This window comes from Tasmannia lanceolata, unplaced genomic scaffold (genome assembly GCF_043159265.1).
Source record: "Tasmannia lanceolata isolate RefF3 unplaced genomic scaffold, GAP_Taslan_0.1 ptg000015l, whole genome shotgun sequence".
Taxonomy (NCBI): Eukaryota; Viridiplantae; Streptophyta; class Magnoliopsida; order Canellales; family Winteraceae; genus Tasmannia; species Tasmannia lanceolata.
Window position 1 is genome coordinate 63,685,734 of NW_027518692.1, and position 11,394 is coordinate 63,697,127.

General features: G+C 40.3%; 2 protein-coding genes across 6 annotated transcripts; one reads left to right on the forward strand and one right to left on the reverse strand.

The window, feature by feature from the left end:
- Positions 1-1,097: 1,097 nt before the first annotated feature.
- Positions 1,098-7,389, forward strand: LOC143892994 (cytochrome b6-f complex iron-sulfur subunit 1, chloroplastic-like). The gene is made up of 5 exons (XM_077397915.1): positions 1,098-1,254; positions 1,351-1,592; positions 3,337-3,454; positions 5,106-5,288; positions 7,068-7,389. Exons 1-5 carry the CDS (start codon positions 1,099-1,101, stop codon positions 7,167-7,169), a joined length of 801 nt encoding a protein of 266 aa, XP_077254030.1. The 5' UTR covers position 1,098; the 3' UTR covers positions 7,170-7,389.
- Positions 7,390-8,394: 1,005 nt separating this feature from the next.
- LOC143892995 (uncharacterized) lies at positions 8,395-10,978 on the reverse strand. 5 transcript variants are annotated; one of them, XM_077397917.1, is made up of 4 exons: positions 10,833-10,961; positions 10,174-10,626; positions 8,600-9,744; positions 8,395-8,496 (listed from the first exon to the last, which is right to left on the reverse strand). In XM_077397917.1, exons 3-4 carry the CDS (start codon positions 9,718-9,720, stop codon positions 8,436-8,438), a joined length of 1,182 nt encoding a protein of 393 aa, XP_077254032.1. In that variant the 5' UTR covers positions 9,721-9,744; positions 10,174-10,626; positions 10,833-10,961; the 3' UTR covers positions 8,395-8,435. The 5 variants fall into 5 exon arrangements, with proteins under 5 accessions (XP_077254032.1, XP_077254034.1, XP_077254033.1 ...); XM_077397919.1 differs by lacking the exon at positions 10,833-10,961 and having other exon boundaries at positions 10,174-10,288; positions 10,492-10,826; XM_077397918.1 differs by lacking the exon at positions 10,174-10,626 and having other exon boundaries at positions 10,833-10,978.
- Between the last annotated feature and the right edge of the window lie 416 nt (positions 10,979-11,394).

Sequence of the window (11,394 nt, forward strand, 5' to 3'; positions counted from 1 at the left end):
TCCAATAGTTTGAATTCTTACAGCTCAGAATGGGGAGTAGAAATTAGAATTTTCACACACAATATGAAGTGTCTTTTAGACATGAAGGTATGAACAGAGATCTGTATGCGTATGAAGAAGCTCTACAGGTATATCTTTTCCTTTTCTAAATTGATAGTGTGTGTGTGTGTCTCTCTGTGTTGCCGTGTTTTTTAGGAGATTTAAAGAAAAGCATACCAAATGGATGATTTGAATTAAGAAAAGCCGGACGCACTATTCTATAGTGAGCACGCTTACAATGGCTAATCCTGTTTTCAGTCTTCCAGGCTTTGATGGCCATTGGGACTCAGGTGCAGCAATCTTAAATTTATTAGATCTCTCCCTAGATAGATTGGTCCTCACGATTCTCGGGTATATTTTCGTATAAATTACACGGATCATTTTAGGATCTGTTTCTTTGAACATAAAATGGATGTAAAACAAATTTTATGCCCATTTTGCATCGAAAGAATTATCTCAATAGTCTTTTCCTGAGAAAAAATAAGCCTAAAATTTGATGTAGAAATTTACTTTGAAATTAGCATGATGAAAAATGCTTATTTAAGATATGAAACTTGTGCATTGAGTTATAATATCCACGAGTTCTTGAAAAGATTTTTGTTTTTACAAAATTTCTTACATTTCTGTTGTTTGATTACAAATGAAAAGAAGTAACGTGAAGCAACACAGTTCGGGACCTTCAATTTATATAATGGTGTCCCTCCAAATAGGGCATAACCATATCATTTCCATCTAATCGGTGGTGATGAAGGAATTTTTCTTGGAAAAAGTGTTCCATGAGAAATATATTTCTTCCTATCCAAACGGGGCCTAAATATTATTTGATATTACAGTTAAATGATTCATTTACGTGCAATCGATTGTCCAATTAGCAGTGCAATTTCCAGCCTATATCTATAGTGCGTAGTGCGTACATTTTAAAACCTCTTCTGCTCACCGTACATTTTAAAACAAACACGATTACGTATGTAGCATAGGAAGAAGTGAAGAACAACAACCTTTGGAACTCCCGCGAGCTACCAAATTAAAAATTGGATGATATCTAACATGTGGCCTTCTATGCCCGTGCATTATCCATCGAACGCTGCTTCATCCACACACCCCACTTCTCTATCCCTCCTTCATATTACATCCCAAATACAAACCATCTCCTGTCCAGCTGAAAAAATCTCCACCATGGCTGCTACTACTTTATCCACTTCCACTCCTTCACAGGTAATAACTAATAACACACACTCCTCTTCATCATAACTAAATTTGAAAATTGAAGTACTACAACGTTTTTGAAACTGCATACTCCTATTGTTGCAGCTTTGCTCTAGCAAGAATGGGATTTTCTCTCCTTGTCAAGCCCTTGTGTTTAAGCCCACCAAGACCCACTTGTTGGGGAAGAAGAAGTGGGTCCGAATTGCGTGCCAGGCGACGAGTATTCCGGCGGATCGCGTGCCGGACATGGGTAAGCGGCAGCTCATGAATTTGCTTCTCTTGGGTGCCCTCTCTCTACCTACCGCCGGCATGTTGGTTCCATATGGCAGCTTCTTTGTTCCTCCTGGGTAATTTTTTCTTTCCTTTTCTCTATTCAATTTATTTATTTATTTTATTGCTTTGCTCGTTTTGGGTTTCCGGTTTTCTTGAAATTTCATGGAATGAACTTGGGTTACTCACATAAAACACCTATATGTTTGTCAATTGTTATGATCTTAATGCATTTGTTTTATGGATAGAATCTTGATTGGTTCTTTTCTTTCTTTTTTAATCCTAATGCATTTGTTTTATGGATAGAATCTTGATTGGTTCTTTTCTTTTTTCTTTATCCTAATGCTTTTGTTTTATTCATAGAATCTTGATTGGTTCCTTTCTTTTTACTCTTGAAGTGCACCACTTAATGAAACCACACTGTGATTAATTAGTTTAGGGAAATATTCGACCAAATTTGTGTTATTTTTAGTGATCTATAATTCAGGATGTCTTGACATTTTGTGCAAAAATAAGATGCATGGTTGTGAATTTCTTCCCACGGTGCACTGACCTTAATTTCAAGTCATAATTTCTGTGTTTCTGTATGAATATGTATGCATATCAGTACATGTGTATGTACCTTTGGTAGATGGGAGCTAGCATTTGCAACATCGGATAAAAATGTTATCCATGGATAAATGTTACACTATGATTCAATGCGTATGCACGCATGTACGGAGAAAAATTCTATATATATTTATGTACAACTGCCTATCTGTTCATTCATGTATTCTCCTTAGAAGTCTGTCATCCAGGCAGAGATATTTTGATCTTTTGACTATTGTGTACTCAAGCTAATTAAAAGAGGGTGGGCCTTGGTGTTATGACCTGGTTGTTACGGGTTCGAGTCACGAAAACAGCCTCTCTGCAAAGCAGGGGTAAGGCTGCGTACATCTAGCCCTTCCCAGACCCCGCAATGGCGGGAGCCTCGTCCACTGGGCTGCCCTTTTTTTGTACTTGTTATTAAGATGAATGAACTGAGTTAAGACTCGTCTATTCTTCTCTTTTCTCTAACTCACATATGAATTGGATTATAGCTATTCTTTACATGGTATCAAAGCGGGACAATCAAGATTGACATGATCCTCTCCTCTCCATCATCAAAACAAGGCACTCAGCTATCTTTCTTCTTGTTCTCTTCATCGCTACACTTTTCTTCTTCTTTTCATACATTTCTTCTTATCTTCTAGCTTCATTTTTATAATCGAGATTTTTCCTCTTCAAGTTTCCCTTTATCCATTCCTGTCTTCTTCATATCATGTTCCTTCATATCATAGAGCTTCAGAACCCACCCTCATGAACTCCTTTTAGCTTTTCTTTGTGCATTCCATAAAATCTTCATTCTTCTCCTATTTTCTTTTCGCTAAAATAAGCCTAGCTTATGTAAGATGCACATTATCAACTCACTTGATTTTCACTCTTAAAATAAGGGCCCACATCTCTTCACTTAAAATAGGTGGACGTTATCATTCAGGAATATATAGTCAAAATGAAACCAGTTCACCACTATATAACAACCTGTAGATGACAAGGACAGAGTTCAATATGTTGATGTAGGATATATCTAAATTAAGAGATTTAGTGAGTGAAGGACTGATTGAGATTGTTAAAGTGAACTAGAGTTGAGTTTTAAGTATTTTACTATTTTCAGGTAATTTATTATATCTCATTTCAAAATTCTTATCCATTACTCATAAATTTTCTCTCTGCTTCCTATTTCCATCTTTTATTCTTAAAGAATCTATTTCTTACTATTTATCTACTCAAAATCTAAAACAGCTCAGGAGGTGGTGGCGGTGGAACCTTAGCAAAGGATGCCCTAGGAAACGATGTCATTGCATCTGAGTGGCTCAAGACCCATGGACCTGGCGATAGAACCCTTACTCAAGGGTTAAAGGTAAGGCTGGTTTATACCATATATTTTTGCACGATTTTAGAAACCAATGACAATTAATAAAATTGTTACTCTTAAATTCTGGCTCTTACTATAATGCATAATTCATTTTTTGTTCAGGATCATTGAGTTCTCCAAGTAGTTTCAGACATGAGCCTTTCTTTTTTCTTACCCCTCCCTACAAAGTTTTGGATTGTTCACCAAAAAAACAACAAACGCCGAGTAATCGAAATCGCGTGATTGAGCTTGGTGATAATAATACATATTTTTTTTAGACATGCGAAAGTGTTTTGAATGGATTGTTGAATTCTTTAGTTTGATAAGAATGATATCAGTTGAAAGATCTGTCTGCAAGAGAACTGGTTAAAAATTCCGTGAAAAAGAACTGAGATAAATACCTGCACGGTTAAGCATGGAGAAAATGCTATCCCAACATGACTCCCTATGAGATTCTGACTTCACATGGCATAGACGGGTAACCAATGACTATGAAACACGTCCGCACACAGACTCTCTCCTTTCGAAAAAAAATCGGCCATCTTTAGTCTGGTCCTTGCAAACTTCTTTCAGTAAAAACTTACACGATCCCTTTTGGTCTAACAGTAAGCACTGATCTGGCGACACTGTTTCGTATTCGAAGGGTACTGTCTTCCAACTTAATAGTGTTTTCCTCAAGCAGGAAAAATTTCTTACCTTGTTATGGAGGTTTATCCAAGAAAATTATTAGAATAGAAACACGCACAGTGTGTTGTTCCGATTTTCCTGTGTGCATGCTGCTTACATCAATAGGATAAGTTATGAACAACTATGTATGCGAATTCCACAGTGTCTGTTTCTTTCTCCCTTATGTTTGTATCAATTTCCATCACCAGACATCCTTTCTCATTATGTTACCAGTGGATCTTAATTATGGAGAATCATTGCTCACTTACCATGATATTACGAGTGGATCTTAATTATAGGAGGGGCCTTGTATCCAACGTGGCATTTTGTTTTCTTGCCTGTTGGTTTCACTTGTTTCCTGGCTGGCTTGATAAGAAGTTGATATTTCTTCAAAATATTTCTTTCTTTAGAAGGAGATTTTCAATACACCCAGATACTCTGTTATTGTTCTTTGAAGTCTTGAGATTCGGAACTTTTGGCTAGTTTGGATTTGCCATGTAATTGGATTATGGGTACGGCTTGTATGTAAACTTGTAATCTAGCCCAAATCCAGTAGGCTGCCCACACAAGTGTTGGCCCCGTTTGTTTGGATATTGCGAACCGATTGTGAATCCAAAACTGATTATTGGACTCAAAACTAAGGCCCTGTTCTTTTGAGTTTATTGCAACCGATTGTGAGCCCAAAACCAATTATTGGACTCAAATTTATGTTCATTTTTTAGTCCAATAATTGGTTTTGGATTCACAATGCTGTCATAATCTTAAACGAACAGAGCCTAAACATAAATTTGAGTTCAATAATCAGTTTTGGACTCACAATCACTTCTCAAAACCGAAAACAAGCCAGGCCTTAATTTTGAGACCAATAATCAGTTTTGGACTCACAATCGGCTCTCAAAACCGAAACTAACAGGTCCTTAGCCATAAATGTTTGATTTCATTCTTAATGGATTATTCTGAGAAGGCTATTGAACTTGCTTACATCTCACAGGGAGATCCTACCTATCTTGTCGTGGAGATGGACAAAACTCTTGCAACCTACGGCATCAATGCCGTCTGCACACACCTTGGGTGTGTTGTGCCATGGAATACGGCAGAAAAGAAATTTATCTGTCCTTGCCATGGATCCCAGTACAACAACCAAGGCATGGTTGTGAGAGGACCTGCACCTCTGGTAAGGAGCACCATTACCCTCTCTTTTTTAAAGTTAGTTAATGTCTTTAATTGTTCATTTGTTTGCTTGCATCCTAGTGACAGTGTGACACAACCCCAATCCTCGTTAAATATTATCTGAAAAATTAATTCTTGGAATGAACAATACGTTTTTTTTTTTTTTTTTGACGAGTTCAGTAACTTTGGGTGCTCACAAGATGAACATCCATCCAAACATCAAATATCTAAAAATATCCAAAACTCCCTAGAGTAGCAGTAGGACCATACCAAGTTTAATAGAAAACCCATTTTTTCTTCTTTCTAAAATAATTATTGAACTGTTAGACTTTGAAGTCCAGCCTTAGAGGAATGCTGGGTGTTTGGAAAATGATACTGAACTGTGAAAGTTTGCCACTTCTGAAGCCCTGTGAGTGTATTGTACCCTTAAATTCTTGTAATTAGAGAAATTGCATCAGACACGAAATTGGACACCTTATTTTTCTAACTGGAAGGAAATTTCTGTTATTTCATGAGCAGAATTGTACTCTCCATTTCAAAACTCAGTATTTGATTTCTCGAGAGTTCAATCGATTTCTGAAAGTTCTGCATAGCTGTTATGTTAGGTACCTAACCAATTCGCCAAAAGCCCCAGGACTGATGGAGTGCATTAGGCTAGGCCTTTTAAACTTGTCCCATACCAAGCTGGGTCTTACCTAGGCAGGTCCCACTTAGGACCATAACTAGGGCTGCAACAGGGTCGGGTTGGGTCGGGTTTTTCAAAACCCTAGCCCAACCCTGGATCCCATTATCTCGGCCCTGACCTGCAGGGCTGGAAAACCTTAACCCATTACCCCCGCCCTACAGGGTATTGTGCTGGCCCTGGCCCGCCCTGATTGGCCCTGATTGGGCAAGGCCGGGCAGGCCCTAATTGACCCTAGTGCAAATACCTGTTAAGAGTGCCCAAAATAAAGCAACCATCATATGGAACAAAATGATCAATAAACAGAGAAAGGGAACAAAATAAGACAATATGAATTTAGCAACATGCGGGCAACAGAGACAATTAATAATAATAATCTAAAGAAACATCAATCCAAGATAATAGAAAACATTAGCAAAAGAAACATGCACAGATGGTTCAATTCTATAATAGAAAACTTAGGGTTGGGCCGGGTCAGGGTACCCGAGGCATTAACCCAAAACCTGCCTGACCTGAGTCAGGGTAAAAAAAAATGAACCCTGACCCGCCCTCAGGGTTAGAAAATCCAGCCCTGACCCTGTTCGGGCTCAGGGCGGGTCAGGGCTGACAGGGCCAAACTTGCATCCCTAACCATAACATTTCACCATGCTTCTACATTCGTCGTCCACGGCTGCCCACTCTATGGTGGCTTTCACTCTGGCCAGACAATCCTTTTCACATGTCGCGCTTTCTGTGGTAGTTCACCACCTGGTAACTTCACTTTGACCTTTTTCACTCCGGCTTTTTTACGAGATAGCTCTTTCCACAGTCCTCTTTGTGCTATAATACCAAATGTTAGGTGCTTAACCAATACGCCAAAAGCCCCAGGAGGCCAGGACTGCAGAACACATTAAGCAACAGGTTAGGCTAGGCCCATTTAAACTTGTCCCAAACCAGGCTAGGTCTCACCTACTCCCATACCTAGCCAGAGGCCCCCACTTACGATTGTTACATGCTATCTATTTACTGATAATGTGTTTCCTTCGTTCCTCCTTTTTTATTCTCATTACTCATTGGATGACCATTTCTGTATTAATTGAGTTGGTTTTTTGCATGGGACAGTCCTTAGCATTGGCGCATGCAGACATCGATGAGGGGAAAGTACTGTTTGTTCCATGGGTTGAAACAGATTTCAGAACAGGCGAAGATCCATGGTGGGCATAAATCCTCCTTGAAATCATTCTCCAGATACCCAAATTTGGCTGAATGATTTGATTTATATCAGAAGTGTTCCCCAATGAACCTTCTCATGTTTTTTTTACCCTCGATGCATATATCCTTGTATTACATGGTTAAATCATCCGAACATGGAATTGTAAGCTGTGATAAGAACTCAAATCGGAGATTCGATCTTTCACAAACTGATGATTTACCTTTTTTTTAACGTTTAGATGCTCACAGTCACGGGTCTTTCCCAGAGTTATTCTACAAGGGAAATGTCCTCTGTTAAACTCCATTCCAATGATGAAAGTCTACAATCGTGGATTTTCATTTGTTTTCACCATCTAATCAGATCTAACAGCGATGTGTATTGGTGTGAATTGGGTCTCACAGAATGTGGTTGACCAAATAGGGCCCACTTCGGATTGGATGGGGTCTAACTTTCACCCATTGCGAACTTTTTGTGGCGGGTGGGTTTCACCCTGCGGACCATTTCACATTTGGTACTACCGAATTTTCTCTTTAAGCTATGTTATTGCCCTTTTATAAGGGGAATGTATTTCAGTTTTTCTAACAGTTTGGTGTACACTTGCGTAGAAGTGGAGTAAGCAATCCTTGCAGAAATTAAGACCCCCATGTCGTGTCACTGGTTGATGGTTAAGAGTTGTTATATAAACAGGCTACTGATATTGCCACTACATGTTTTAATAGTTGCACAAACTCAGCTCTTCTTTTCTCTTTTAATCGACTTGTGAGAGAGCTTTTGGGAACTGTAATAACCTTTGACTGCTGTTTAAATAATAAAAAACAATATGAGTTAGGGCAGTGATAAATCGACCCCCCCCCCCCCCCCTATATCTTAAATTGACTCCTTTTTAACGTAAAACGTGCGAGTAAAGTTTTCAAGCGTACAACGCACACGCCCTAACGTTTTCTGTTAAAAGGGGTTGATTTAAAATATATGGGGGTCGATTTATCACTCCCCTAAGTTAGTGTAATTATCAAAACAGGGTAGTGCCAACATCAGTACTGTATTGGACTCAAATTACATTAATTTTGAGTCCAATAATCAGTCACAGGGCTCACCATCAGTTATCTCTCATGCAAAAGCCCGCCCTTGAAATGCCTTAGGCGATGGTCCCTAGCAAATTCCCTTTACTAATATCAAAGAGAGTGCGATTATAAAAATGGGTATCGTCGTTTTAGCATGCAGTGAGACTGAGTGTCATTTGCTTCTCACAGAGAATGCCTCTCATATTATTAATTCACCTAAAAATTGTCCAAATCTCCCCCTTGATCATCTTGAGAACTGTCGTAATCCAAAATAAACCTATACATATTAAAACAAAACAACAATAATGAAATATAAGTTACAAATAACAGAGTTACGACTTGCAACAACCAAGCGAAACGATATCAAGTGTGTAACTCACACAGGATTTCTGGGCCCGTAATACACCTGCTGAGTCAACCCGTCGGAGATAACACCCGTCTGATAATCGTACGATTCACCGCCCTGAACCGGTTTCATCTCAATCGGTGATGCGTACATCTGTCCAACACTGACTCCGTTATTTTGACCCACCGGAACAACCTGCTGCTGGAACATCTGAGCCGGTAGCTGCGGGACCCGCTGGACGTACGGCATAGGCAACGGAACCTGTCGGACCGGTACGTTACCTGCCGCCTGCATGTAGTAAACCGGCACCGGCTGTACGGGCGGGACCTGCATGTGAGATTCCGGCACGTAATGCCACGTTGGATTACCGGGATAGCCCATCGCCACTGCTTCAACTTCAATCCGATCCTCTTTAGTCCCTTCCGCGACGGTAGCCGAAGAGACGGAGCAGTACGGTGATGGCATTGCCTGAGTCGGAAAGGGCGAGCCGGGATCGGAAGCTACAGACACGTTCTCTGCGAACCGGGTTTTCGTTTTCGGGTCTTCAGAGTTATCCAGACCAAAGAGGTAATCTGGCATTTCAGAAACTATGGAGGAGACCTCAGAGCGGCCGCGCTCCAGCGAAGCCGAGCCACCGCCATTGAGGGCGTCGAGAAACCAGTGCTCGCGCTTGGATGAGCCATCAAGGAGGGAGCTAATGCTGGTGGCGCGTGAGCCGGAGCCGGAGCCGAGCGGGAAGAGAAAAAGACGGAGCCGGGCCGTCTTAATGTTGACACCTTCCTGTGTCAATAAACGATCGTATTCTTCTATCATATTTTCGACGTCTTCGTCAGTGGTGACGGATATGAGGGCGTCAAGTTCTTCGTTTGGGAGTTGGTATTTGACGGTGGTGATGTCTTCGGTAGTGGCGGAGAGTTTGGAGAGCTTTGAGAGGAGGGCGGAAAAGGTCGTGGAGCGATGGACGGCTACGATTCGTGTTTCGCCGCCCACGTAGCGGAGCTGGTTGTCTTTGGGCCGGGGAAGGATTCGGCCTCCAAAACTGCACATGAATCGGACACGTGGCTGGAGACTGTCGTGCCACTTGTGAGAGGGGACGGGTGGGTGGTCCGATCTCGGGGAGGAGGTTACTGAGTCCGATTGGTGGTGGGTTGTCATAGTTCGTTTAGGTGCTGACCTTACCTGCAATAGATCGGACGGTTAGGATCATCCTATGGACCTGATTTGTGGCCCAACAAATGGACGGTTTGGATCATTCAATGGCGACAAAAATCCCATTTATTATGCACTACAGTTGCTATTGCCAAGTTGTTTTTCTCTTTTATTAAAGACTTGGATGCTGTTAGATTCGAGAAAGCGATGGGCACCGTCTTTTACTAAAAAAACATGACAAAACATATAGCAAAATCTTCTCGATGATCTTAACTCTCAGATATATTTCGTTTAAAATGGACGGCTCAGATAGTTTTAAAAAAATAAAAGAAATGAAACCTCCACAAAATACACGCACGCCCACAGGAATGTGCCTAATCCACGGAAATACACGGTGGATTATGTCATATAATTTTAAATTTTATAACTCAATAAATCAGAAGGTTAGGATCATCCTACCGTCCGTCGTAGAGGTCCGTTGAATGAAGGGTTCAGATCACACAATAATGTGGGTGGGCCCCACAGTATCTTTTGTGGGCTTCCAAGAGGACGATCGGCCTGCCTAATACGCAACCTTTTCAAGAAGAAGATGCCTCGTCTTATTCGAAAACTTGGAAATTGGAAGTGAAAAAAAAATAAAAAAATCTGCCTTTTCTAAACGACGGCAAAGATAGAAAGTTTCAAATGAAAAATATCTTGTCTTGGAAGTTGAAAAATCTACTCCGATTTGGACGGAGATTTGTGTGGAAATTTACAGTATCTGAATGACCAAATTACCCTCAATTCGATCGCCCTCCAGAGAATTTTCCGTTCTTCGGTTCAAGCCCAACAAAACATCACACCGTGAAGAGAAGGCTGAGAAGCCCCCAAAACGCATGCGGATATGAATAGAAACCCCAGTTTTCTCAGCAACTAAAACAATCCGCAAGCAATTATTCAGATGGGTATGCCTATCCTTGTGTGGAAATTCAAAGATCCAAATAGAGAAAACACGGAATAAGAAAATCCATACATAATCAGCAGCTTTCTTCAGGATAAAGAAAAAATAAAATAAAATTTGTTGTTCCTGAGAGTTTTCGTGGATTATAGCTAGGAAATAAACATGTGAATTTACTTACCTGTAATGTTATAGGCTTCAATTATCCACTCTTTTAAAGATATCGAAGGTAGAATTCGAGACCCGAGCTTCAGTTCTCAATCAATCGTCTTTTGAGAGAGAGAGAGTGAGAGAGAGAGAGAGAGATTACTTTATGAGAAGGGAGAAGTTATAGATGGTCGGCTAGTTGATGCTGAAAGGTGGGTCCACGTTTATTTTGTTTTTTAGACGTGGCCACACCCTATTTTTTCGTCACAATTCACAAAGCCAAGTGGATGAAATTACGCAGCACTTCTCAGTTCTCACCACAAGTTTTGTATACTCCCCACCTTCTAAAAAAAGGTTCTTATGCTCCAAAAATGAACGGTTTGGATCATCCTTTAAAGTGAGGCCACTGTACTGTTCGAAAAAATACTGGATTTTACGAGAGTACTCAATACTCACCATGTAAAAAAAAATCTAAAGATTCAATAAATTTTTTTTTGTGAGATTTCGTATGGTGTGTGGCCGTATTTGTCAAAAGTACAGTATGGCCCACTCCATGGGACGCCACAACGAAAATAGGTTGTGCCCAAAATCATTTT

Coding starts and splice junctions, on each gene's coding strand:
- LOC143892994 (XM_077397915.1), top strand. CDS start 1,099: ATGCCCGTGCATTATCCATCGAACGCTGCTTCATCCACACACCCCACT. Junction 1,255..1,350: donor CCACTTCCACTCCTTCACAG/GTAATAACTAAT, acceptor CTATTGTTGCAG/CTTTGCTCTAGCAAGAATGG. Junction 3,455..5,105: donor CCCTTACTCAAGGGTTAAAG/GTAAGGCTGGTT, acceptor TACATCTCACAG/GGAGATCCTACCTATCTTGT.
- LOC143892995 (XM_077397918.1), bottom strand. CDS start 9,720: ATGACAACCCACCACCAATCGGACTCAGTAACCTCCTCCCCGAGATCG. Junction 8,497..8,599: donor TACGGGCCCAGAAATCCTGT/GTGAGTTACACA, acceptor TAATATGTATAG/GTTTATTTTGGATTACGACA.